The 25,634-nt window shown below is 40.8% G+C and overlaps 1 protein-coding gene across 3 annotated transcripts in view; it reads left to right on the top strand.

The window, feature by feature from the left end:
- The window catches only part of KLHL14 (kelch like family member 14), a 61,131-nt gene extending 45,141 nt beyond the window's left edge, over positions 1–15,990 (top strand). For all 3 annotated transcript variants that reach the window (XM_064385061.1, XM_064385052.1, XM_064385065.1), the window contains exons 5-9: positions 3,237–3,315; positions 9,438–9,628; positions 9,782–9,940; positions 12,665–12,822; positions 13,267–15,990. In XM_064385061.1, the coding sequence (XP_064241131.1) occupies positions 3,237–3,315; positions 9,438–9,628; positions 9,782–9,940; positions 12,665–12,822; positions 13,267–13,407 (728 nt within the window). In that variant the 3' untranslated portion in view covers positions 13,408–15,990. The remainder of the gene's footprint in view (positions 1–3,236; positions 3,316–9,437; positions 9,629–9,781; positions 9,941–12,664; positions 12,823–13,266) is intronic.
- The last annotated feature ends 9,644 nt before the right edge of the window (positions 15,991–25,634 follow it).

Raw genomic sequence — 25,634 nt, 5'->3', positions numbered from 1 at the left:
GAGTCAAACACAGTTATTTGTGATATTAATAGTACCTAAGGCCTGAGATTGCCTAGATCTGGGTCAACTCCTGGGCTGAAGATGTTGCTCAAGGCATCTACCAATTTCCCTGACCTGTGAATACCAGTGCTGGGATTTTTTCTGTAGAGAAGATAGCAATATAAAAGGTATGAGCATTGCCATACTGATCTCTTTATCAAATGGATCTTACTTGTCACTGAAAGTGGACCTGAAATCATAAACTATATCCTTGCTGAGCATATTCTTTCTTGAAACCATTTTGCTCTAAATTTGCAGCTATATGGGGGCAGCTCACACATGCCCACTTGAATTTATATAAAGGCTCTTGTCTGCTAACCTCCGAGCACAGGAGGGACTTCAGGTGGACTTACCTGGAACCATCTTGCCAAGGCTTTACAAAGCTTCTGCTTCCAATTAGACTGTTCCAGGTGTTTTTTCCAATGTAAAGAATTATCTTAGAGATGGTGGCAATGGTAAGACGTTGCTTTAGCCATCAGACCATCTGCTTCTTGAGAAACTACATGGACCCCAAGGAGTGCTCATGCCTCCTTCATGCTCCAGTGACTTCCTGACAACCCACAAAGTATGGGAGACATTTTTTCTCATTTTTTTACATCCTCCAGTAGCTATGCCTTTCCAGTCACAAGGGGTTCTTGCATGAGTGAACACTGATGAAAGCAGGTGGACAACATAGGCATGGATTTAAGACCAACCTTCATAACCTTCAGAGCCTATCACCTTCTGGCATGGCTGCAGGGCAGAGAACAGTATCTGCCTCCTTTTGTGCCATCATCCTGATTTGCTAATCCTGGTTTTTGTCCCGGGTTCTGGGTTCTGACGGAACAGGTGCATCCTAAGATGTGCGATCTCATGACTGATGAGCAAAGCAAAACACAGATAGAGTTCTCTTTCAATCTGAACTCCAGACTTCAACTGCAGTCAAACCAGTTACACCAGGCAGATTAAGTAGGTCACCAATCCCTTTTCCTGCAGTCACAGACATCATATAGTCCCATTTTGTAAATTTTCTAAGCTACATTTGAAAAGCAGTTGAATTTCCAACCTCCACTACTCCTCTTGGAAAGCTGCTACAGAATCCAATTGCTCTAAATGACTAGGAGCCTTATTCTGATATCCAATAAAATGTATTCTTTGACTGTTTAAATCACCTAGTTCTCATGCCAAGGCTGGCCTTTAGTTGAACAGTTTTTCCCCTCCTGGAGAGTTATTTCTCTGAAGTATTACAGACAGCACTCCTATCCCCTTTCAGCTTTTGTATTTCTAGGTGCAACAGGCCAAGTTCTTTGTCTCCTGCCATAAGGTAAACTTTCTGTTCTTCCTGTTGCCATAGTAGCTCTTCTCTGTGACTGTTCTAGTTTGATTTCATCTCCCTTCCTGGGTGAAGGACCCAGATTTGTATCCTGCAATTCCCAGTCTAGACTTACTAAACCCTTCTACCCTGCAATTTACAATCTTCTACATATATGGTGTTTGTAGTGAGTATGTGTATGAAGTGTTAGGCAGCCAAATTATAGATTTGTATGACAAAGCTGCTGTATAACTGATGAGCACTGAAGTCCCAGTAACTCTGAAAGATGTAGCTTAATACAGCAGTATTAAAACCTAGAAAAAAAATAGAAGTTTAAACTTAGGATCAATATTTATATTATTTTGAATTCCTGCTTTTTGAAATACAGAGAGATTAGTAAATGTCTCAGACAGTGAAACCTAGAACCTGTTCAAACTTGCTGTTACTGTTTTGCTGCTTATTGAATCTATAGCTCTCAATGCTTCTTTTTCTAAATTGTCTGTGTAGATTAAAGGAATCCAGAGAAGGATCAAAAGCAAAGCCTCACTTCACTAAGCCCAGTGGCAGAATGACCAGTTGCCCTTACCGTAGAGGAATCTCACCCTGTGTCTTGAAGTGGTGCTGAGATGGTCATGTCTTTGAGTGGCACTCATCGTGGTCCTCATTAGGCACCATGCTGGATTTGAAGGGAAATGCTGCACTATTCATCTGCTTTACCCTCCTCATATAGAACATGCTTGTAACATGACGAGGAAATCGGTTTGTTTCTAAAGCGGCCAGTGTGGTTTCTTTCTCTGTTTTCTTGTAGAACATGAACTTAAATTATTACGAATATAAATTCTAGCTGTATTATTATTCTTCTCTACTGTCTTGATGGTCTATTTACACATGCTGAAGTAAGTGTGGAATGAAGCAGGCAAAAAGAGCCAATCCTGCAGAGGCCTGTCTGATGCAAAAATATTCACCTTGTAGAATGCCCAGTGACCATTTATAGAACTGTGACATACGCAGTTAGGTTATTCTGCTGGCCTGTGAAGCCTCTAATTCAATTTTTTAGTCACACATACATAAACAAAGGTTTCTGTTTTCAAAATGCTCATCTATTGAAGTCTCAGGTGTTACAGGAAATTGCCGTGCACTCTCTTGCTTCAGTTTTCTTGCTTTGGTGTCAATCTGCATGTAAAATAAGGTGAAATCTTAATATCGTGAAGACATGAACACAGTTCTTGGGCTTGACAGCAGGTAGAAGCTAGTTAGCTGGTGTATGTTGCTCATGCTTCATATTTTAGCTAACAGAGTTGGAATAAAACTCTTAAGAGTGTATTCCCCCTTCGATGCACATCTGTAATTCCTTCTAACTTACACTGAAAGTACATGGTAGAATAAACTATCTAGTGCAAACACTGCATACCCCATGCTGATGGCTTATGCAGCTCCTGGTTATTTGCACAATGGTTTTTTTGCCATGTTCCACACAGAGAGGATGTAAGGAGAAAGAAAAGAACGTGTTCTCCCTTTAATTTTTTTACCTGACAAAATTCTAGTCATAAAAATACTGTGGGGATGCCCTCTTTGGGCAGTAATTTTGTTTAGTGCCGTGATTTATTGTGGCTGTGAAAATACCACAGCTTGTATAAGTAAATTTAAATACACATTTTCAAGATCTTATTACAAAGACCAAGAATAATCGCTATCTGCTTTTACTGCTAGTGACTGCTAATTCAAGCCTTGCAGTGCCCCATTTGTTGAATTATTGCTGCATACACAGTGTAATCATACATTGTTGTAAAAGGGGGAACCCTTCATAAAAGGTGTCAACTTGTGAAGTATATGTAATATATATTACAATCATGATGTTAAATACATGAAACAAACAGCTGAGTGTCAAAATAATCTATCTTTACAGGGAAACACAGTACAAACTTTGTTAGCCGATACGATCCCAGGTTTAACAGCTGGATACAACTTCCACCCATGCAAGAGAGGTAAAAACCTGCTATGTGTTTTTCAATTTCTGTTTTCTCATCCTAGGGGCAGCTGAGGTTTGGCTTGGTTCTGGGAGCAAGGAGGCCTATAGAAGCATTGAAAACACAGATAAAACTGTAGCATGCAGTTGTGTCCCATTTGCTTCCTAATTTTTAAAACTTTTCAAATCTGGAACTCCAGTTGCCAAGTCCTGCAGTGCTAACTCATGCAGAATAGCCATGGACTTTATGCAATTACTGGTTGCCTGAGTACGGTCTGAAGGATTTTCCTGAAGTCTCCATAGTGTCCTGTCATGTTCCCTGACTGAAGTGTCATGATGAGTTTGGCAGTAAACAAGCAGTAATTATAGTCAGATATCTTAGAGGGAACTGAAACCTTCACATGTTGACTCCATCCTGTTTCACTACACCAGCTATGAAAAGCTCTCCTGAACATGTCTCCACTTGTCAGATGACTTTTAATCCTAAGTGGTCTTTGAGTGAAGTTGCTGTCAGTAAATCCATATTAGAGTAGCTCATGTTTTAATCTCGCTGTGTACCAAAGAGCAAAGGTGGATGTGGACTTGAGCAATGACTTGTAAAGATGATGTAAATTTAACTGTGGATCTCAGCTGCTACCCTCACAGGAAAAAATTATGTAAACCTGAACGGAATTGTGCATGTTTCATAAGAAGAATCTCAAAGGTAGAAGATCCAAAGTTACAATGTTATTTGAAGAAAATCTTCAGTGTCCTTCCTTCAGTTAAACACCCATCTTCTCCTGTATTTCATGTGTACGAAGAATCTCACAGTGTCTGCCTCAAATGCTTTCTTTATTCCGTGCCAGTTTTACAGTTCGGTTTATTTTTGTTGACTGTCTACACTATTCGGGTGTCTGGCAGTCATAAATATATTGAATTCAGTGCACTGTTGTGATTCAAGGTGTGTCTTATGAGATGCTTGGAAATATGGCTGTTTTTTTTCAAATTTCCAGGGGTAAAATGTCAGTCTGCAGAAGTTTTGAAGGGCCTTTGTTCAAGATTCAGTTTGATTGACCTAAGTCCCTGCTTTGGCAGAACCTAGCCTTCTCTCTCATTCCCACCAACACTGGGATAACCTTCACAGCTGTGATTGTTTGCTTTAAAACAGAGGGACACCTTCCCCTCTGGTTCAGCTGCCTAGAGTGAGTCACCACCAGTTTAGGTGTTGGCATGGGGGAGACAGGAGGTGGGAATCAGAGTGGGTATCCTTGCTGAGCTGGGAGACTGGCTAGGAGACAAACTGGTGTTTGTTTCGAGCCTAGAGCTCTTCTGTGGAGCCTAATCTGAGTTCTAGTTAGGCCTTCTGGGTATCTCCAAGCCAAAGTCCCGAGGGGCGTTGGCAGCTGGCTGAGCAGTTGGGTTTATTTGGCTGACAAATTCAGAAAGCAGAAGTAGGCAGCTGAGGGTTGGAGAAAGGAGGCAGTAGGAATTTTCCCACCTCCACATTGACCAGTTGTGTTTCCCTGGAAAACCGTGCTGCAGGTGACTCGCCTTGTGCTCTGGTGCTGCCTTCAGCCAAGAGGCAGAAATTCAGCTGTAGCCCGTGCTGCTGCCCATAATGAACTGTAATGTATGAACACCACAGCTCCCCACAGAGGGACTGAAATACAATGGTCCACTCATACATAGTTCCTTCTGCAAGGGGCTTTGCTATGACAACGTTAATTGTCACTTCTTTTGTTCAGGATACATAGCTCATAGGCTTGCCTGTTGTTTTTCTTTAAAGGCTCCTAAGCATTAGGGCTATTGTTGGAAAAAAGAGATTTTACACTCACTTTCTAAAATGTTTTTGATGGTTTGTTTGCTCAGTCCTAATGACTTCCCCAGAGTTATTGCATCTTTCAGAGGTATGGACTGGCCCAGTTTGTAGAAGATCGTGCAAATAAGAGACAGCTTTTATGCAGTTTTCTTTCCCAGCTCCTTTAGTGAGATAAAGTTCCCATTAAAGTCAACAGGCTATTTTCCCCCTGCTAGGAGTACAGGGTCATGCCCTGTCTCTGCTGGCATAATGCAGGCACCATTGACAAGACAGACTGTTAAATGGGTTTTTCTGAGTCATTATGGTCCATCAAGTCAAAACCTATTTAGGAATTTTAGTCTGAGAATAATTGGCTGGATAGACTATAATAGCTTCTTTGAAATGACTGCCAGGTAAATGTGGGACTCGTTCACAGGCAGTATATTCTCAAGTCAAAAATCTGTATGAAATATTTCATAAGTAAACTTTTATCTCACATGCCAAAATCCATATCTGATTGATTTTACTGTGTGAGCTATAAAGAAAAGTCTAATCCCATTATAGATTCAATGTCGCCAGTGTATTTTCTTTAAAGCTAAGTTTGATTCCTTTTCCCTTGAAGAACATCTCAAATATAAATGCTTTTGAAAAATGCATACTATTTTCAGGAGTTTGTTCTTTAGAGAACCAGCAAGTGACCCATAAGCTTTGGAAATTTTGACACATCAGCCTGATGATGCCATAACAACAGGAAGGTTTTTGGAGAACAGTTCAGTTAGACTATCATGGCTGCTGAAGGAGCAGTCTTTGTAGCAGTTGTATCTGAGCTTGAGGTGCAAGCCTCAGCTGGACACCTCAGGAAGAACTGTTGCACCTTGCCAGCTCAACACAGCTTTTCAAGGTGTGTGGAGCAAAAGAGCATTTAAAACAACTTGCTTTTTTCTTATATTCTGAGTTTAAAATTTTTGTTTGAAGACCAGCTAAAAGCATGGCATTGTACCAAGTTCTGAAGAAGCGCAAGTGGAAGTGGGAAGTGAGCAAGTCAGTGTACTCCCTGAGGCTGAGTGAGCTGAGAAAAGGCACAGGAAAAAAGATGCAAAAATTTCACATTTTATTTTTGTCTATGACTTTAATAATAGCAATGTCAACCACTATTAAAATTATTTATTTTTTAAAAAGCAAAGCATGCACTCTATAAGTCACTCTGAAATCAGGTCTAGATATTACAACAATCAGTAACAGCATTAGTAAATTTAAATTTCACACTGGTAGTTCTATTTGGTGTTTCAGGGCATAAATTCATCATGTATGAAAATCATGAGGAAAATCTTCCCTTTTATATGGGTATACTTGAAAGAAGAAGTTGGTTGGGTTGATGGCTGGGTGAAGGTGTGTGAAGGAAAAGCATTTAGGAGACTAGTGAACATCGAGTACTTTCAAGTCCTAAGGAAAATCACAAAATAATTGTCTTATTGTCCATATTCAGATCCTGAGGTACATTCTAGTTACCTGATTAGAATGGATAGTGTCTTCTCAGTAGTGAGGGGAATATTGTCATGCAAAGATTGCTGTATTACAGTTTAATCTGAATCATATTTTACAGCAGTTTAATAGTCATCACTTGACAGCATGCCTTTGCATGCTGTAACAGCATGCCCTTATACACTGTATCATTGAAAACTAAAAAAAAAACAAAATGCTTAAAGTATTTGTGACAGAAGCTACTGAGTGAATGCTCACATCCAAGCAGAAGTGTGAAGTATGCTGATGCTTTCATTTTTGCTCCTTATAGTGACACTCTGTGGATGAAACCAGGAGTACACGTACAGAATATCGTCAGTGAAATCCTAGTTAAGAGAATAATACATGCAAGTTGTGTCTATCTCTGTTTATTAAACCTGAACTACAAAAAAAAAGAAAAAAAAAGAGAAGGCAAAACATGCTGAGGGCAGTTTGTTAATGGGTTCACCAGAGAAGGTGCACAAGGACAGACACAAGTTGATGTAGTAGCACTGTCAACAGGCACACTCTGGTTTTGTGGTTGTTGGACACAGGAGGGTTGAAAAATGTGCAGGCTCTGTCTAATAGGAGGTGACCTCTGCAGCTTTTCCTGCTTTTGGGGCAACTGTGGGCTGTGTTGCCTCAGGCCCATCACATATTCTCAGAAATCTTATACACACTTGGTTGCCTGTAACACCTATAGCCTCTGTCAAATTAGAGTGAAATCAGTCAGCAGGGGTTTTTTTAAGAGACAATAGTAGGCAGACATGGGTACATGTACAATGTAATCAAATTAGCTTTGTTTCCATAGAATATCAGGCTAAAAACATAGATGCACAATTTGCTGCCCGACCATGCGCAGCAAAATATGCCATCAGTTTCTATCTGCCCACTGACAGATAAATTAAATGGTCTTTTTTAATTCATCGGTTGATCTGGAGACACTTGCCAGTATTCCTGTCCTCCTATTTCCATGGGGGTTTTTTTTCAGAAATCTTCCCTGTGGTGGAGCTCCCAGACCCACTCAGAGAGGGGTTCTGTCCCACACCATCCAAGCTGCCCATGTGCAGGCAGGGTGAAAGCAAAGAAGTGAACAGGAAGTGTTCAGTGACCCTGACTGGTGAGGAGCCCTGTCAAGTGTGCACCAAATCCAAAAAGTAAGGTCAGAAACTGGCAGTGATGCATCAAATCTGTTCCCTGGATGCCCAGCCAGCCCTGCTGTTTCCATGGCTGTATCGCTCAGTGTTTGCCTGACTTCTCTTCCAACTTAAAAACCACCAGCCAGTCTCAGACGCTTTTAACTAAGAGGGAGATTTCTCCAAAAGGTTAAAGGATGCTACAAATTTTGTGAAAGTAGGTAGCTGTGCAAAAGAGCAAGATCTTATTCCTGCATTCACTGAAGAAAATGCTTCTGAACATGCCCGGCTAGATGTCAGGTTAGGGACGGGGCACACCAGATTTTGCCAGCTCACCTGGTCATGGGATGGCTGTCAGGAAGCCTGAGTCCAGGTGTTGGACTTGCTGAAGCTGTTCACTGAGGACGCTGTGCTCTGTGTGTGGCTCTGCTCATCCAAATGCTTTGCAGTGGTCTGCAGGTTCAAGTCCTTGGTGGTGCAGCTGACCATCAAGGCCCCAAGATTTAGTGCATGATTCAGGACTGAAATATGCAGCTGCTCCCAGATCCAAATTAAGGCATCTGGGCAGGAATCAGAGTGCATTGAATCAGCCACAGAGCAGGGTTTGGCAAGCTACAGCCACACTCCAGAGTGCCTGCTTTGCAGGAGCTGTCAGAGAGCTACATTTTGCTGTGCCTGGCCTGCCTGCTCATTTCTAGGCTCCCATGTCATTCTGGTTTCACCTAGGAGAAAATTTTATGTTGGGGACTGATGATTCTTGTCATTCAGTGTTCAGCTTTTCATCTTAGCCCAGCTGTGCTTTTTTGCAATTTTGTTTCTCATGTTATTGCAGCTTGAAATTAAAGGTCTTTACTCTAGTAAACGTTCCTGTTGCTGAATGATCCAGGGAGCTTTCCCTGGAGTGGATTACACCAACCAAGGTCTCTCAAAATCATCTACTGCTCAATTTTTACTTCAGCAACAAATACTCACCTTTGATTTTGGAGGCACACGGAAGACAAACTAATATATATCCGACAGTCCTGGCCAGAAAACTTAATTGTTTTCCTACTCACCTGAGTTGCATGTAAAAGCAGACAGGTGGCTAAAACTTTTCTCAGGGTTAGTTGGATGGAGACAGACCTCATTTGAGTTTAAGGGGTGGAAATGTAGTGTTGTGGCTAGCATAAGGAAAGTTGTTCTATTTGCAGTACTGCAGAAGGAAGAAAAAAATGATAATTGAAGAAAAATTTTGATGATGTGGTTCTCTTAGTAAATTGGGAACAATGACCCTTGAAGGACCATAAAGAAAGTGAATGTCAAGATAATTTATTATTGTTACATTATCTACCTCATTTTTCACTTTGTCTTACTGAGTTGTTATATCCCTTACAAGGTAATGCCCCATACATTAATGAGCACCTTTTTATCTTTCACAGGCGTGAAAAAGAAACAAACAGCTTTGAAAAGGGGTATTTTCTGGCAGTTTTATGTGTGCCTAATTGTTTTGACACAAAAAATTAAGTATTTTTTGACGTGGAGTATTGTGTATTTGATTAGCAAAGCAACCACAGTCTCTAGGACATCTGTAAGCATGTGAAGCTTCCTGGAAGCTACTTCTCTCTGATGTAGCATTTGAGGGAGCAGCTCTCTTAGCTCAGGGAGTCAGCTGGAGAGGGGAAGGAAATGTTTGACATGGCTAATTGGTTTGTTGTTGGCTTGTTTGTTTTGTTCTGCCCTGTCCTCCAGGAGAGCCAGTTTCTACGCCTGCCGCCTTGACAAGAACTTGTATGTCATCGGTGGAAGAAACGAAACTGGCTACTTGTCCAGCGTTGAGTGCTACAACCTGGAGACAAACGAGTGGCGCTACGTGTCCTCGCTACCACAACCCCTGGCAGCCCATGCAGGAGCCGTTCACAATGGCAAGATATATATTTCAGGCCAGTGTCTTGAATAATTGCTGCTGTGTGACAAGAAAACCAACCAAAAACCACCATAAAAAAGAAATAAACTGCAGAACCCCAAAAGCAGAGAGCTAAATTCCTGCTGCATCACAATGTCTTCATTTATATTAATGTGTGTTTACTTTGCAGGAGGTGTTCACAATGGAGAATATGTCCCCTGGCTGTACTGCTATGACCCCGTGATGGACGTCTGGGCCCGAAAACAGGACATGAACACAAAACGAGCAATCCACACTCTGGCTGTGATGAATGATCGACTGTATGCAATTGGAGGAAACCATTTGAAAGGTCACATTTTTAATAGCGAAAATGTATCTCAGTGTCCCACATCTCTGATAAAGAATACTTTTGTTAGACAGTCACTGTTGAATACATTGAAAGCCAAGCAACACAATTTAACAGGACACTTGAGCCAGCAATTTTAAAAACATTTTATGCAAATTATTTTAAAATTATAACAGTACATTAAATATATGAGTAATGAATGCTTTAGATAATAAAAATGGGAGCTTCCATTACTCAAAGGCATGGACAATTTGTCATTACCAAGAATTCAATGAAACAAACAGATTATTCTTTGACCCGAAAGTACCAGCAATATTTTCCTCTGTAAATCATTTTCCAAAATGTGCAGTTAAAGAGAGCTTTATTCAGAGCAACACACAAAAAACAAGCTCCTGATTTAATGAAGAGAAAAAAAAAGCAAACTTCCAGCCATTAAATATTAGGACTAGGCTCTTTAAATCCCTTTTTAGTATTAAATGCAGCTTGTTTATTATAATTCTTTTTAGAGGTCTCTTGTTTTCATCTTTTGAAAAGGTCTCATATTAAAATAACTATTGCTTAGGCATTTGGTAATTTTATCTTAATACCTCTATGTCATTGATGTTAAAGATGCTTCTTAATCCAGCCACTTAGACAAAAAGCACACCTCCTGCTCCTTTCTTCTGTGATAATATTTGATAGCTTATATTCACTTTATTCACTTTTTTTCTTCTTTCTCCTTTAATGTTGAAAACCAAAAAAAAATAAAAGACTCCCAATAACAAAAGACAAAATCATGATATAGAAGAAAAAGTAAAAAACTGTGTTAACTGCCAGTAAGACCAGGTCATGTCTGACTCCAGTCCCTGGGTCCCCATGACACTGTAAAGCCAAATGCTGCTTTTGGAGATCTGAGTGTCTGTGGAGCAAAGTCCCAGATGTAGATTTTCCCTGATAAATAGTACTGGTGCATAAACCCCTGCAGGCAGGTTCAGTGCTGCTGTGCCATCCACCCCCAGCTGGGATGGGTGTTTATGGACTGGACCTTGTAAGATGAAAAGGGAAAAACCTGCTTGCACATAAACAACTGCCAGGTTTCAGTGCTTTGCTGTGTTGGCTTTTCCTCCTACAAAAGTAAAACCTGTCACAGGTCTCCTCAAGGTAAAGCACACGTTTTGGTTTGCAGAGGCTTATTGCTTCTGTTCTGCCACCTTCTTTTTTTTTTCCCCACATAGTTTCACCTGCTTCTAATAAGCCTTGCATTTCTGCCTCTACAACTGTTGTCCTGGGTGCCTTTGTCATGCTTGAATTGTTCACTGTTGTGAGGGGTATTTAACATCCAGGCTTCTGGAAGGATGTGGCTGTCTGGTAAAAGGACTTTTTGGAAAAAAATGTTTTTTCCTATACAATGAAACAAAAGGAAGAACTGCAAGGACAGGGAGGAGGGAGGGGACTGAAGTGTGGATGAAATGTTACAAATTCTCCACTGGCAGGGAATAGCAGGGCTCCATGGCAAAGCCCTCCTTTGTGAAGCTGAACTGTGTAGTAGTGTTAGCTGTGCATTTACCACATCACAGCTGGTCATGTGCATACTGCAGTTTGTTACAGAGCTTTTGACAGGTTCTGGGGGCACAACAGTGGCCTTTTTATGGTGCCTTGAAAACCTTAAAGCAGCAAGTAATTATTTCATATTATTTCATACTCATTCCTGACATAAATAATATTCGAGCAAGCAGCTCCCTTGTAAAGTGCTGATATCACCAAATGCCCATTTTACAGAAAATCTTACTTCTCTTTGCCATCATACCTTGAAGAGAAGACAGAAGCATATTAAGAAAACCACTTCAGCATATTAAGAAAGGCATACTTTTACTGCAGTGCTCTGGTAAAGAAGGTAGTTTGAAATAGGGAGTTGCCTAAATGTTAGAGTAGGAGCCAGGACTCCTGTGTTCAATGTCTGTGTTTGGCTCAAATTCATATAAACTGATAGATACAGCTTGAGAATCTTGAGCTGAAACCCCTCTGCCCTTTGGTGATCAAACAGCAGCAGTCACTTGGAGCATTTTTTGGCCTACCAGGGGAAGATGAGACCACCATTTCTGTGGTTTAGGTTTTGGGTTTTTTTTGTTGTTGTTGCCTTAAAGAGTTTACCCCAGCTGTGTGCTTTAGAATATACCTTAAGTCAGCTGGAAAATTGAAACTGGTCCTGCACATCATGTCCATCATGCTAAGCACTTTGTCCCTCTAGAACCAAGCGGCTTCAGTTGTCTAAGCTCTCCCTGGACTTGTTAGACATTGATTTCTGAGCAAAATTCAATCTGTTCAATTTTGAATAGATTGGATCTGCTGAATTTTGAGAAAGACTGCCAGGACAATCTTTTCCTACATGTTCAAAGTTGTATTAGCACTGATAGACAAGGAGGAATTTCGTTTAAATCTGCTTGTGTCACAGATAAGTTATTCCTGAGTGTTTCCTGATGTGGTCAGGTTTTATATGACTCATGATTTGTAGAAGACTGTAGAACTAATGGTAAAAACCTTCAACAGATTTATTTGAACTATTTATTTGAAATAACAAAGCATTAATGTTACAGAAGTTGGCTTAAATGTATATGAAAATATTTTCTAAAAAAATGTTATAATCATAGTAGTATAATTGTAACTATAATTTAATAAATGTAACAGTAAAATAAGTAATAAAACAGTGTGTCATAACACATGTTCTTTTTTCTTAATGCCCTCTTCCAGGTTTCTCCCATCTCGACGTAATGCTTGTGGAGTGCTACGACCCAAAAGGTGACCAGTGGAATATCCTCCAGACTCCAATTCTGGAGGGTCGCAGTGGCCCTGGCTGTGCAGTCCTTGATGACAGTATTTACCTTGTAGGAGGCTACAGCTGGAGTATGGTGTGTACCTGCTTTCTACCATCACCTTTCTATTCCTTCTGAGTTCTTATAGTATGTGGTTAGGATGGAGAGAAGAGGGGAATTAGCTACAGGGGCAGGCTCGGGCTGGTTTTCAGCTTATGGAGAACATGGAGTGTTTTTTCACCTTTGTGCTTCTCTATTTAGAAAAGTTATTATTACACTCTATTCACCAATATGGAGTAATATAAAAATCAGAAGGAATTTTGAAAAAGTGATTGATGGGACTGTATGCTTACAGCTCTGCTTATGGGGTGCTTGTAAAGGAGACTGATTTTCCGAGGCTGGGTGCTGAAAAAACAAAAACCTCTTGAAGACCTTCTAATTTAGAGTGACCTCGAGTCACTTTCAAACATTGTTAGAGATGATGTGTGACTTGGATTTTACCAAAGCCACATTTAATGTGACATTTTGTTCTACTACCAGGGAGCCTACAAATCTTCTACTATTTGCTACAGTCCTGAGAAAGGGACTTGGACAGAGCTGGAAGGTGACGTTGCGGAGCCCCTAGCAGGACCTGCGTGTTCGACTGTGGTCTTGCCAGCCTGCGTTCCGTACAACAAGTGATGGGCCAGGAGCACTGACATGAACACTGAGTGCATTTGGGAAAATAATGACGGGTGACGTAAATATTTTGTTAGAAGAGAATTCCTGTTAAAACAAAGCTACCATAATTGACCCCTCATTCCATGTTTATGCTTTAGGAGCAAACTAAAAGAAAAGAAAAAGCAAGTGTTGTCCCATCTCAGATAGGTGCCGGTGTCTTATGAAGCAAGAAGCTAAAACACACCGAACATTACATGCTGACAGACTGCCATTTCAGGCTGATTTAAACTTTTCCTGCTGCAGAGACATTCCTCACATCAAATTTAACTTAAAAAAAAAAAAAAAAGATGGCTAACTGTTCAAATAGAGCCTGAAGAGACAAGATCAGTATTGTGCATTGTATCTACCTGCATGTGATCTGTGTTGAAGTCATGAGGATGTTGTTTTCATGAATGTTTCAGAATTCAGATAGTGAAAAGCTCACATTGCATTGCAGAATTGTCTCCTCCTCTGTAATCCTAACCTGCAACTACTTCATATGCTCTGCAAGCAACACAGCATCAGAAGATTATAAAAGGTAAAGAAATATCATTCAGTTTTTGCACAGCTTGGCAGCTAATACACTCTGCCTTCAAAGTCCCTATGTGCAAGTGCAGCAGAAAGCAGACTACAATGAAAGCTATGCTTTACAGAGCACTTCTTGCAATAGCAGCTTAGGGATTAGGATCAAATTCTGCTAATCACACTTGTGTAAAGTCAGAACCATTTCACTGAAATCACATGGAATGACTGGTTCTACATTAGTATAACAGAATTTGGATCCTACAGCTTAAAATCTGGCTTTGTAAAGTAAGTTATTTCTATGACCACTTCACGAAGCACCAGAAACCTTACTTCCTTTTCACTAACCTGTTAGATATCAGCATCTGTGCAAGTTCTTTCCAAAGACAAGAAGACTGCATTTAATCATAAATTTATTGCTTTGGACTCTGAAATGCTTATGCACATTGTTGGAGAGACACTGGTAAGTAGTTAAAGTAGTCCTGTGTGGTTGATCTTAAGATGCACTCTGAGAGAGTTTTACTATTAATCCAAATTAATACAAGGCTAGATTTTCCACTGCCTTATAGCCTGTGTAATTATTTACACATTGCAAAGTGAGTTCAGAATGCTCCCACATGGGACCAGTAGCATTTAGGACTTGCTTCATGAAGTCATAGTTGCTTGCACAAATCAGACTATGTGTTAAGCTTATGTCTTTCTGTCCTGGCTTTGCAAAAGCAGTGACAAAATCTGAGCCTGATTCTTCACCACCTTACAGCTAGCAGACATAATCATCTGCACCTCATTAAAGTATGTGCATAATTCTTCCACTGTGGTTTACTAGTGCTGCATCCATTACTCTCAGGACCATCCTCTTTACTGGTGTAAACTGACATTGCTCCTTCAAAGCCAATGGATATACTTAATGTCAGATAAATATCTGGCCTTTAATTTGCCTAGTTGTAGCTGGCTGCACCAGATAGAAAGCAAAGGACGCTCCAATCCTGCATTTTCATCCCTGCACATATCTTTCACGACAGGACTTAATGCTAGTGCATTAAGCAAGGAGCAGGCAGCTACTGGAGGTTGGTTTCAGCTGCAGAGGCAATAGATGGGAAAAAGACTTCATTATTTGCTTTGCAAAATAGAAAACGGTGAATGTACACAGAAATTACACTATATATTGATGCTTGAGAGCAGTATAAATAACGGAGAGCAAATATCATGGGACTGTTTCTCTCTGGCATCAGTCCAATTTTATTGCAACTCCCTTGCTTGCAGCAGAATTACACAACTTGTAAAATTGGAGTAATGCAGTAAAGACTGGTACCACACAAATGCAATAATCCAATTGATGAGGTAGCTGCACACCTGGAAAAAAATGTTTAAACAAAATAATTATCTGAAGATGCTAATATTTGAATGTGCCCTTGGGGAGTTTTCCAGTGAGCATCTCTAAGGAACTCATAAAGGTGGAGTGTATATCCTGAAATCTCAATCCATTTCTCCTACATAGTGCAATCTTAGTTGGTTTTGTATTTATTTATATTGTTCAGATCCAAGGGATCCCTTGTAAAATATATTTGGTGCAATCATTACTTTTTTTTCCTTTCCTGTTGAAAGTATATAAATATAAATAAATATATATAAAAAAGGAAACTGTTAAGATACTAAATGAGGAAACCTTGTATGACATTTAAAAGGTCTGCCACTGATCATTGTTCACCAGTCTCTACTAAAATGTACCATTTTTAAAGGATACTTCTTGTCCTTTTAAATGGTTCCTTTTTTTTACCAAGATAATTTAAAGATTTATGAGGACTGTATCAAAATCTTTCTATCTATCTGGAAGGCATGACCAAGGAAACAATTCTAACTAAATAAGTCACACAAAGAATGTAAATTTTGTACAGTACTAGACTGTGTAAATGAAGCTTGCTTGTAGGGGGGAAACTTTAAATAAAACTTTATGTACTAATTCAACTGTCTGCCATATTCCTACTTATAAAGTGTATGTATAAATAATATCTACATTAAATTCTTTGGAACTTTTTTTATCATGTAGATGTGTGAACTTCCTTTATTTTCTGGTGTTACATAATGGCCTCATTGTTTTCCAAGTGCCATTACTCAGTGCTTGTCAGTGCAGTGACCACAGTAAAAGGCGGGTCTGTAGTGAGTCCGTCTTCCCTGGAGCACAGTGCCTGGTCTGGGAAAGCAGCACCTTTTTCCAGCAGGGAAAGCTCCACCCCTGTGCCTGCTCTCACTGGAGGAGCCACTGCATGCCTGTGAAATGCCTCTGCCTTGTGCTGCTCCCTCTGTTCCTCTGTCCCACAGTAAGTGAAAAGGAACCTGCTTTGTTAAGACCAGTCTTGCTTTGGGGAATTCAGTGCTTGTTGTTGTGGCAACTTCATATCTCTTCAAAATGTTCCTCCCTTGGCAACTGACCCTTCTAACTGTGGGTATTTCATTTCTTGGAGGGGAAGTGTTGGCATGGGCGTGCTGTAGAGGAGTTGGGACAAGAGGTATTGCAAGGCTAAGACAAGGTAAAAGCAGGAGGTTCTACCAGGAAGCAGAAGAATCATCAATGCCAGTTACTATTCATGCATTGTTTATTTGTCCCTTCAAACTTTTGTCAGGGACCAAATTCTGCCTATGCAAACCAGGGGAGTGCACTGAGCAAAGTGGCCCCTGTGTTTAAAGCAGGTGTGGGCTGTACTGGATAGCACTAAGATAGCACAATAAATAAAATTGTTTCATTAATGAGTTTATTGCAGCAGAGGAAGGAAGGGAGATTTATGCTTTTTTTTTTAAAGTAATGTGGGAGAAGGAGGAAGAGGAGAAACTGGAAGCAATGGGCAGAGATGTGATTTAGAAAGGAAGGGAACAAAGTAAAAGAAAAAAATCAAAAACGAGACTGTGAGAGGTATGTTTTTGAGGATCAAGAAAAAATCAGGATTAATGAGGAAAGCAAAGATGGTTTTTGAGAAGCACATATCAGAGCAAGGCTGGAAAAAAATTAGAGGAAAGGCAATACAAAGGACAGACGAGAAACATAAGAAAATTCAATAGAAGACAATATGAGATAAACATGAAACTACCTAAAAAAGCCCTTAGGTGATGGTATTCAGCTAATCATTTTCAGTGGTCCTGCTGTCAAGCAGAAGGATAAATCAGCAGAGTACTTAGGTGTTGCAGTGTTCAAGCTTTAATGCACAGACTTCATCACAACAAAACCTACCAAAGAGATGCCCAGTGACACCTCTCTGCAGGGCCTGGGCTATGGCAAACACCCGGCCACAGCCAGCACCTGTGACAAGGGACAAGAGCTGATGCTGGTGGTGGGAAGAACAAGAAGAACAGATGAGCCACAATTCCCGATCCCAGCTGCATTGGAGGGAAGGCTCTTTCCATTTCTGATTCTCTGATGAGAGTCATCTTTGGGAGCTGGACACATGGACTGTTCCATAGTTCTCCTTCTCTGCTGTACTTCCTGCCAAACCTTAATCTTCTCCATTTCATCCTCAGCATTACAAACTTTCCTAGGTACTTTTGCAGACTGGGACCTGGAAAACAATAGATTGGTGACTGAAGATATTTCCCTGATGATCTTGAGCTTGATGGTCTCATCCTCTGGGTGAGAAGTGTAACAACACTGATTTGGTGATGACTTGTAACCTGTACCCATGCCCTTAAGAATGACTAAGAGGGCATTTGAAAAATATGCTTTTCAAGAATTACAGTGCTGTCTTTAAAGGTACTCTGCACCCACCTCTCAAAAGCTGGTATTGCTTTCCCTCATGTGTTTATCCCCCTTTCTGCTTTTAATACAATGATTTCCTCTGCTAGCTGCATCTGTGAGCCAATTTCTGAGAAAAATCCATGCCAAACCTCATTATATGTACTGGTTTCTATTGTATTATAATCACTCATCAACGAAGTACTCTACTTCCCTTGCTGTTAAGGGAGAGGCCATATTTCAATTTAAATACAGCTTTCTGGTACAGACAAAGGAGAAAGAAATCCCAAGCAGTGCTAAAGGGCCCAAGGAAAGTGCCAATGCACACACTCCAGGGCAGTTTTAAGATACACATTTAATTTCTGTTAGTGGTGCAGCAGTGGAAAGGAGTCAGTGTTTCATCCCCTCGGGTCCAGTCCAAGGAAGCGGTGACAGCAACACTGGAGGTCAGGGTGGTTTGCAGGGAAAGCACACTAATGAATTCTGGAGGGCTTGTAATGCCATAAAAGATTCAGTTAATCTGCAGCATAGATGTTGATCAGCAAAACTGAACCTAACTCTCTGGACCTTGTCAGATGTATTCTGTGCATGTCAGTGTTCCACACCAATTACAGATTTTAGAAGATGCTCTCATGCAAAACTATGCACCCTAATATATAAGCCAGCTCAGATGTAACTAAAATTAAAATCTGACTGTGGCAAATCTCTGTGATCCTGATATATGAAAATCCAAATAAATGATTTGTTCCCAGAAATGAAAAATAACTTCAGCAGGAAATTTCAAAATTACTTATGCAGGATTAATCCAGTTCAATGAATGCATCTTGCGTTGATTAATAAAGCAATCCTGAATTGCAAACTAAAACGAGAGGAGACTTCTGGTGCTGATATATTTGTGTATTTCTGAAGCTGGAGAGAAATGTGCACTTGTGAGAGATGTGGTCAACCGGTGTAAACAGAGATTGAATACAAATAGTGATTTTCTAATTGTCTGTCTTCTCCCTGCAGCAGAAAACTACCTTTTTGTCATTGATCTTTTCTTGAAGAACACAGGTGCTATGTTACCTGCCACATAGTGAATGAGAACGGGGCATCTAACATGATTGTACAATGACTCCAATTAGTATCCAAATGACATCTGCAGTTTTATATAGCAAAGAAAAAAAAAACAACTTGAGCTACTTTCTGCTGATTTTCTTGCCACACAGAGTAGAAATTTTGGTCTAGTAGCATTAGCTTTTGTGATCTGCTGCCCTTGAATTTAATTGGGCTTAGAGGTGAACAGATACAGGGAACGTATTTGCAAAGTGAAAACAAGGGAAGGAGATTTAAATGAATGTAACATTTTCCCAAAATTTTCATCAGCATCTACACAGACAAAAAAAATTGTTTTATTTATTTAAAGGGGCCCCCTCATTAAATCTAAAAACCTGCTCTTCAGTTTGGAGAATTACCTTCAATCATTGCAGTGTTTTTAAAAGGAGTAGTTATGAATGATTGAGTATTTTGCAAAATGTCTTTAAAATCTTTATGGTTTTATCTTTAAAAAATGGTTTCTCATGTTATCCTTAAACATCTTCCAGAAAATCACACTTGCAGGATCAGATTTGTAAAGTTTCCTTAATATCTTGGTATGTTGTGTGGTATTCAGTTCCTGATCTTTGATTTCCATTTTTGTTTCCATTTGTGCAAAATAATTCAGTTTTCAAGAAAATTTGACAAAGACTGTTTTATATGAATGGCGGCTGAACTTAAAAGGTACTTCACTGTGAATAGTGAATGCCAAGACTGATGATCCTTTTCATAAACACTAACAGAAAAAAATTGTTGCTTCCTGTGTGTGTAGGGGTTTTGCAAAATGTATACAAATATACATGTACACATTTTCACGCAAAAAATGACAAGTTCATAGGCCATAGCAAGGACTGCTGTGACATTGTTTTTGCTAAAACTGTTAACTCAGTAACAGCACGGAAACTTGGATGTTTTTCTTTAAAAACCACCTCTTTAACTGCAAAGATGCCATTAGTCACAGCAGGGAGCATAACCAGAAGGAGGATGTCTGTAACTATAGCAAGAGAGCACATTAAACTGTAGGTCAAAACCACGACTGACTGATTACCTTCAGGGTGAAAGTAAATCTTCAGACTTGCCGGAGTGAGAGGGAGCAGCACTGGCTGGGGCTTGCCAAGGTCATCCCCTGCCTCTCTCCCAGCACGGCGGGGCCGCGATGTCCGGCGCGCTCCCAGCAGACTTTTGCTGACTCGCCTAACCTTCGTAGCCATGTGTGACGGGATGGAGTCACCGTCATCATCAGAAAATGCCTCCTAATGTCTGGCTTCAATGTCTCATTAGTTTAAAGAGGTGATTCCTGGAAAAACCCAAAATAGAAAACAAATATTTTCCAAAAGTCTAAGTCCATAATTAAATAATCTAAAACTTTCACAACAGACAGAATCTTTAAAGCTGCTTTTTCTTCTCCTGCTTTCAATGGAATAAACAAGGAGAACAGTTTATTCCCACACTGCAACAGCTTTTTTTTGCAAACCCAAAGACTACCAGTCTTCAGTTTTCTCTAAGCCTGTGACTCAATCTCTCTCTGACTATAGAATTTATATCCACTGGCAGTTCTGGTTTTCCCTTTTTAGCTGATCTCCACCTGGCCCACATCTCCACCTGCACACTGACCAGGAGGTTTCTGTCTAACTTACAGTAATGCAGCCCAGGATTGCAATGGACTGAAGCTTTGCAATGAAGTCTTTCCATCCCTAGGAAACCTCCTTATAACTTGCCCAGGTCACAACTGATCAGATTGATATTTTGGCAGAAGACAAAACACACCCCTCTTACCAGTGCTTCCACTGAAGATAAGGATGAAAGCTGTCATGTGGCTGTGCAAAATTCAGGTGGGGAATCCAATAAACTTTAATGAATGGAGTTTACATACAGGACTGTGATTAATTAACCTGCTGTAAGAAAATGTGGCACTTAATTAGTGGGCATTCAGAACAAAATTACTGATGTCTTTTAAGCGCTTTTGCTTCTTCTAGTGGAATAAAATGAAAGATATTGGTGAAGAATTATGTCTGGCACATCATCACCTCTTGAGAATTATTCTCCAAGCATTCACTTTTGCCATGATATATTCCAGTGTTTTCAAGAGCTGCTGAGCACTTCCAGTAGCTGAACTGAAAAGATATATTTCTCCAACGATGGTCTGGTTTTACTAGCACAAGGGTTTCATGCTCTGAACCGCCTGCTCTTGTTTTTCGGCAGTTGCCCATGGCAATTATTTTCATAGACTGATGTATTCATGCTTCTGAAAAACACCAGCTCTCCTGCTTGTCCTGTAAAAAATGTAGTTGAACATCACCTTCAGTTGATTTCAGTGTGGATACTTACTCCATCCCTGGCCCTGTAGTTCAGAGTTTAATAAGAAAACTTTTTGTTGCAATCCCTAGTGATACTGGATCTAGTAACTAAGTCTTTGCATTCAGGGTTGCAGTAAGACTAGCTATTCCTCTTACAGTGGAGGAAAAAAACCCCAGAGAGCTGTAGCCTTGGTCTGCAAAGTGAACTGTGTATTAGACTCCATGCCTAGTCCAACCCAAAACATCATAAGCCTTGGAGTAGCCCACACCCCAGTCACTACAAACACCACATTTCCATGGCAGCCCATTGGGCAGGCCACAGGCTGTGTGGATTCACTCCCTCCTCTCTTCTCCATGCCCTGGAGATAAGTGATAGCTCTTGCAAATGCCCCCTCCTTGCTGTCACTCCTGGTATTCCCCAGGCTGTGCCCAGCCCTTCCCCAGGGCCTGCTGTCACTCACAGATGGGCAGCAGGGCTGGCATTGACCATGTGTCAGGGTCTGCCACTGTACCCTGACCATGTCCCTGTTTCAGATGAAGTAATTAAACTATGTTGCTTTAGGGAAGTAACTGTGCAAACATTTTAGGACCCAGATCCAGAACAGAATTGACACCCTCATACTTTACCAGAGGGCACTTATTGGTAACTATGGAGATAACTCAAAAAATAATTTTTAAGACCTGAACAACACTTAACAGATGAAAAAAAGAGTTGTCATTCTGTACTTATTTGTTCCAATTAGAGGATGAACTGTCCTCTGTTTTGCAAAGCATGTTTAATTTTGAATGGGTTTCTCATGAGCAGTGGGCTACCATAGGCAAATCTCATTTTGACAAGTACTAATTATGGACAACGCAGTGGCAGACTGTAATCTCTGTCATGAGAGCTATCAACAGGGATGCAGCGAAGGCTTTAACAGTGGGTGGCAGTACTCTGGGTCAAATTAATCACTACCATAATGACAATGAAATCAGTAGAGCTTTGGGATGTTAAGTTTGATAAAAGAAGCCATTCTGTTCTCTGTCTGGCTATTTACATTAAAGCCTGGCCTCAGCTTGAGCTAATCCTTTGTCACAGTGTTCAGGGCTGGATTTTTTTGGCATGGGGGAGAGAGAACAAAGAGCAGTCCTCCTTGCAGAAGAAATGTTTTCATGTCCAGGTCTGAGTGGCTGAAAATGGATTACCTAAGTGTGAAGGAGACAGCCCCACAGACTGCTGTTCTGAGGCACGTGAAAGGACTCAAAAATGCAAGTGGGATTTTTGGGGGCACAGCATTGGAAGTGCTGATGTGCTTGAAGTCAGCACCGTTTGGCTTTGGATTCTTGTGAAAGAGCTTTAGGAACATCTGTTTTCCTCCTTTGCCTCCCTTTGCCACAGCCACAAGTTGAGGTCTGAACAAGAACCCCTGGAGCTCCCCCCTGGAGCACAATGTAGGCAAATGCCAGACAAAGAGAGATGCAGTGAGCGCAGACACAGCTGAATAAAAAAAAGAAGAATCTAGGAATAACCAGGTGAGACAATTCTGCATGTAATGATGCTACACTAAACTGTGTCAAATCTGAACCCAAGTCAGCCTTGCCCTACAGCTATGGATTTGCTCACCATGAGTGCTTCATAGTGCTTAATTCTGCTTTGGATACATGTTTCATGCTCTGCTGCTAATGGCAGTTTCTATAATACCGAGCCTTGGAACATCGCCTAGCAATGTTCCATGTACCAATGTGTGCCAATGCACAGGCTCCCTCCAGACCCACAGGAAGGGCATGTGCAAAGGTTGGACAGGAGCTGCTGCCTTCTCTGACAGCTCTTAAGGCTTCACATCCCAGGCAGTGGGGCCCAAGGTTCTGTTCAGTGCATTCCAACAGGTCCATGTGGACCCAGACACAACGATGGGCTGTGCTGCTTGTGTTCTGCTGTGGCACAAACATGGAACACCTCCTTGTTTAGCCACACAGGGCTCCCCAGTCCCCTGTCCTGCCCCCCTCAGGGTTATTGTTCCATGTTCTCTGCATCTTCTGGCAACTTAACAAATACTGATTTGATGATGGTGGTATAGCCCAGCATTTTGTCTGGGGCTACAATAGAGAATTTTCATTCTGACATCCACAGTCTCATATAAATGAAAGAATCAAATGTAAAACAGTGTCTTTCCATTCATCTATTTAGTACCACACTGGTTACAAAAATATATAAGTACCCTAAAACCCAAATAAACTGCCAACCATCCGTTTTGGATCCATTTGGTAACTGTGCAGAATAATCTGTTCTTTTATAAGAGTGGTTAAAGGAGATTTAGAGGGAGGAAAGAGCATGGTGACTTCCAAGGGAAGAGTGAGTGATTCAGTGCAAAAAGGGTAAATTTCATCTGCACATTCTTAACTGCGAGGACATTCTGCACATCTCAGGAGTGCACTAAGTGGTGCAGTAAACCAGTAAATTAGAAGAATGTAAATTCTTTAGTAGGAATTGCACGCAAGGGAAAAATGCTTCCTCATGCTCATATTTGTTTTCATGAAAATAATGTACACTCTTCCTAAAATCATACTGGTACAGAGCTGAGTAAGACATCAAAACCAGTAATAGATATTACACTGGACTAAGAAATGGCAATGACACAATTATCTTTTGTGTTTCTGATGATCATTGTGATAAAGCCAGGAGCTGGAGTAGTTAGACCCAGCTTGTAGAATCATAGCTCCCTTTCCCTCTCACTCTGTCTGTCTTATTTATCTCTCATTAAACTAAATTGTATTCTTATTGGCTGACTGACCTCTGATACTGTTATTAATTGATTTATATAGTGCCTTTGCAAGCCTCAAGGCACTTCAGAGAATTGAAAATATATATAAGGATCACTTCACCAATCACCTCAGTGCAGCCACCTCTGGGTTGGAAACTGGTGGCCACTGCAGTGGCACTGGGAAGAGCTTGGGTTAGAAAAGAAGGCAGGGTTGTGGAACAAACACTTCCAGCAGTTCTACTGCCAAGCTGCTGCCTTGCTATCACACTAAAAGAGTAAAAAAATTTAAGAAAAAATACTATTTCTGGCAAATAATGAGTCAATAGAATATGCTCAAAAGCAAGCTTGAGGCAAGATATTTTCATGGTGAATTCAGCACCCAGGGCTGTGGCAAGGTCTGTGTTTTTTCAGGAGGTCCTGAAGACCACAAAACCCCCCTGGGCATCATTCCCTCAGAACTTCTGCCCAGCATCAGCCTCCTTGCAGCACTGACCAGCTTTCCCACTGGCTCCCATGTGCAGGGTGTCCCCACAAGCCTCATGGTGCCCAAAGGGCTGCTGTGGGTGCTGCCATAAATAAATGCCATGCACAGGCTGCATCACTGAACAGCTACTGGGAGCCAGGTCTGGTACTTCCTCCTCTCACCATGTCAGGCACTTGGGAAGCTGACAGGGATTTCAGAGAGGAGACTGGGGCTTCCTGGCTGTCTGAGCCCTGTTTAGCTCAGGACCTAAAGCATCCCACACAGTGTGGAATGGCTGCTAGCACCACTGCTACACTTCTTTGATGCCTACAGTGTTATGAGTACTGAATAAAAAAATGTAAAAATAGGCAAACACACATAGTGGGTGGCTACCCTGACAGGAAGGGATGGCACACACCAAAAAAAGGATGCAGATCTTCTCCACAGAAGGGCACCCCCGCCCTCTTTCCTTTACCCTCAGCGGTGGTTCCCAACACATCAGAACCACACCTGTGGTTCCTGTCAGCATTGATGCCAACTTCTCAAATGTAGCAAGGCTGTAGTTTTTCTGTATAATAGCTTGAGCATTCACAATAAACATTTTTAATACTTTCCCATCAATCACAGATGAGAGGGCTTTGTGTTTTTTCACAATATTATAGTTTTGACTTCATTTGAAACATCTGAATGCCTCCAATTAAAAAAAAATTAAAAAAAGAAAAAAGAAAGGAATCTTTCCCAAGGTGCAAACATAACAGAGAATACTAGAAATCTCCTTGATTATGTTAGGTCATTAAAGCCACTTAGTGAAATGCTTTAAATAGATCTGAAGGTTTTGAACACTTCCCCATTAAAATGAACCCTGAACATGAAAATGTGCACCCCCTTCCAGAGCAGAATTAATTTCACTAACTCCATTAACAAGCATGTCTGCTCTCGTCTTATCTTTCAAGAATTCTCTACCTGATTGCATTTATGTTCTCATTTAGCATCTCAAAATGGGCACTTTCTCTCAAGAAGGGTTAGTGCATGACTCACCCGCTTAGTTAATCTGACTAATTAGCATACAGTCACCCATTAACAGCATTAGAACAACAACTGTAGCTCTCACTACCTCAGTGTCTGGAAAACAGACCTCTTTTAGTCTGCAAGGACATTGGTTGCTCCCTGTCTTTTGACAAGTGTGGGGTTATTTATCACACCAGCACAGGATTTGCAGATAGCTCTGGAAGGGGTGATATAATTCTTAATATCCTGCAAAAACCCTCAGCCCATAATCTTTCCTAGCAACTTATTGAAAATTATTCTAAAATTAAGTCCTTAAGTCTGCAAAAACTGCTCTGACATCCAGACTGCTCCCATGTACCTCTTCCAACTTCATTGAAAGAAAT

The sequence above is a fragment of the Passer domesticus genome, chromosome 1 (assembly GCF_036417665.1).
Source record: "Passer domesticus isolate bPasDom1 chromosome 1, bPasDom1.hap1, whole genome shotgun sequence".
Taxonomy (NCBI): domain Eukaryota; kingdom Metazoa; phylum Chordata; class Aves; order Passeriformes; family Passeridae; genus Passer; species Passer domesticus.
Note: the sequence above shows the minus strand (reverse complement) of the source record. Positions and strands in the feature narration are given on the sequence as shown.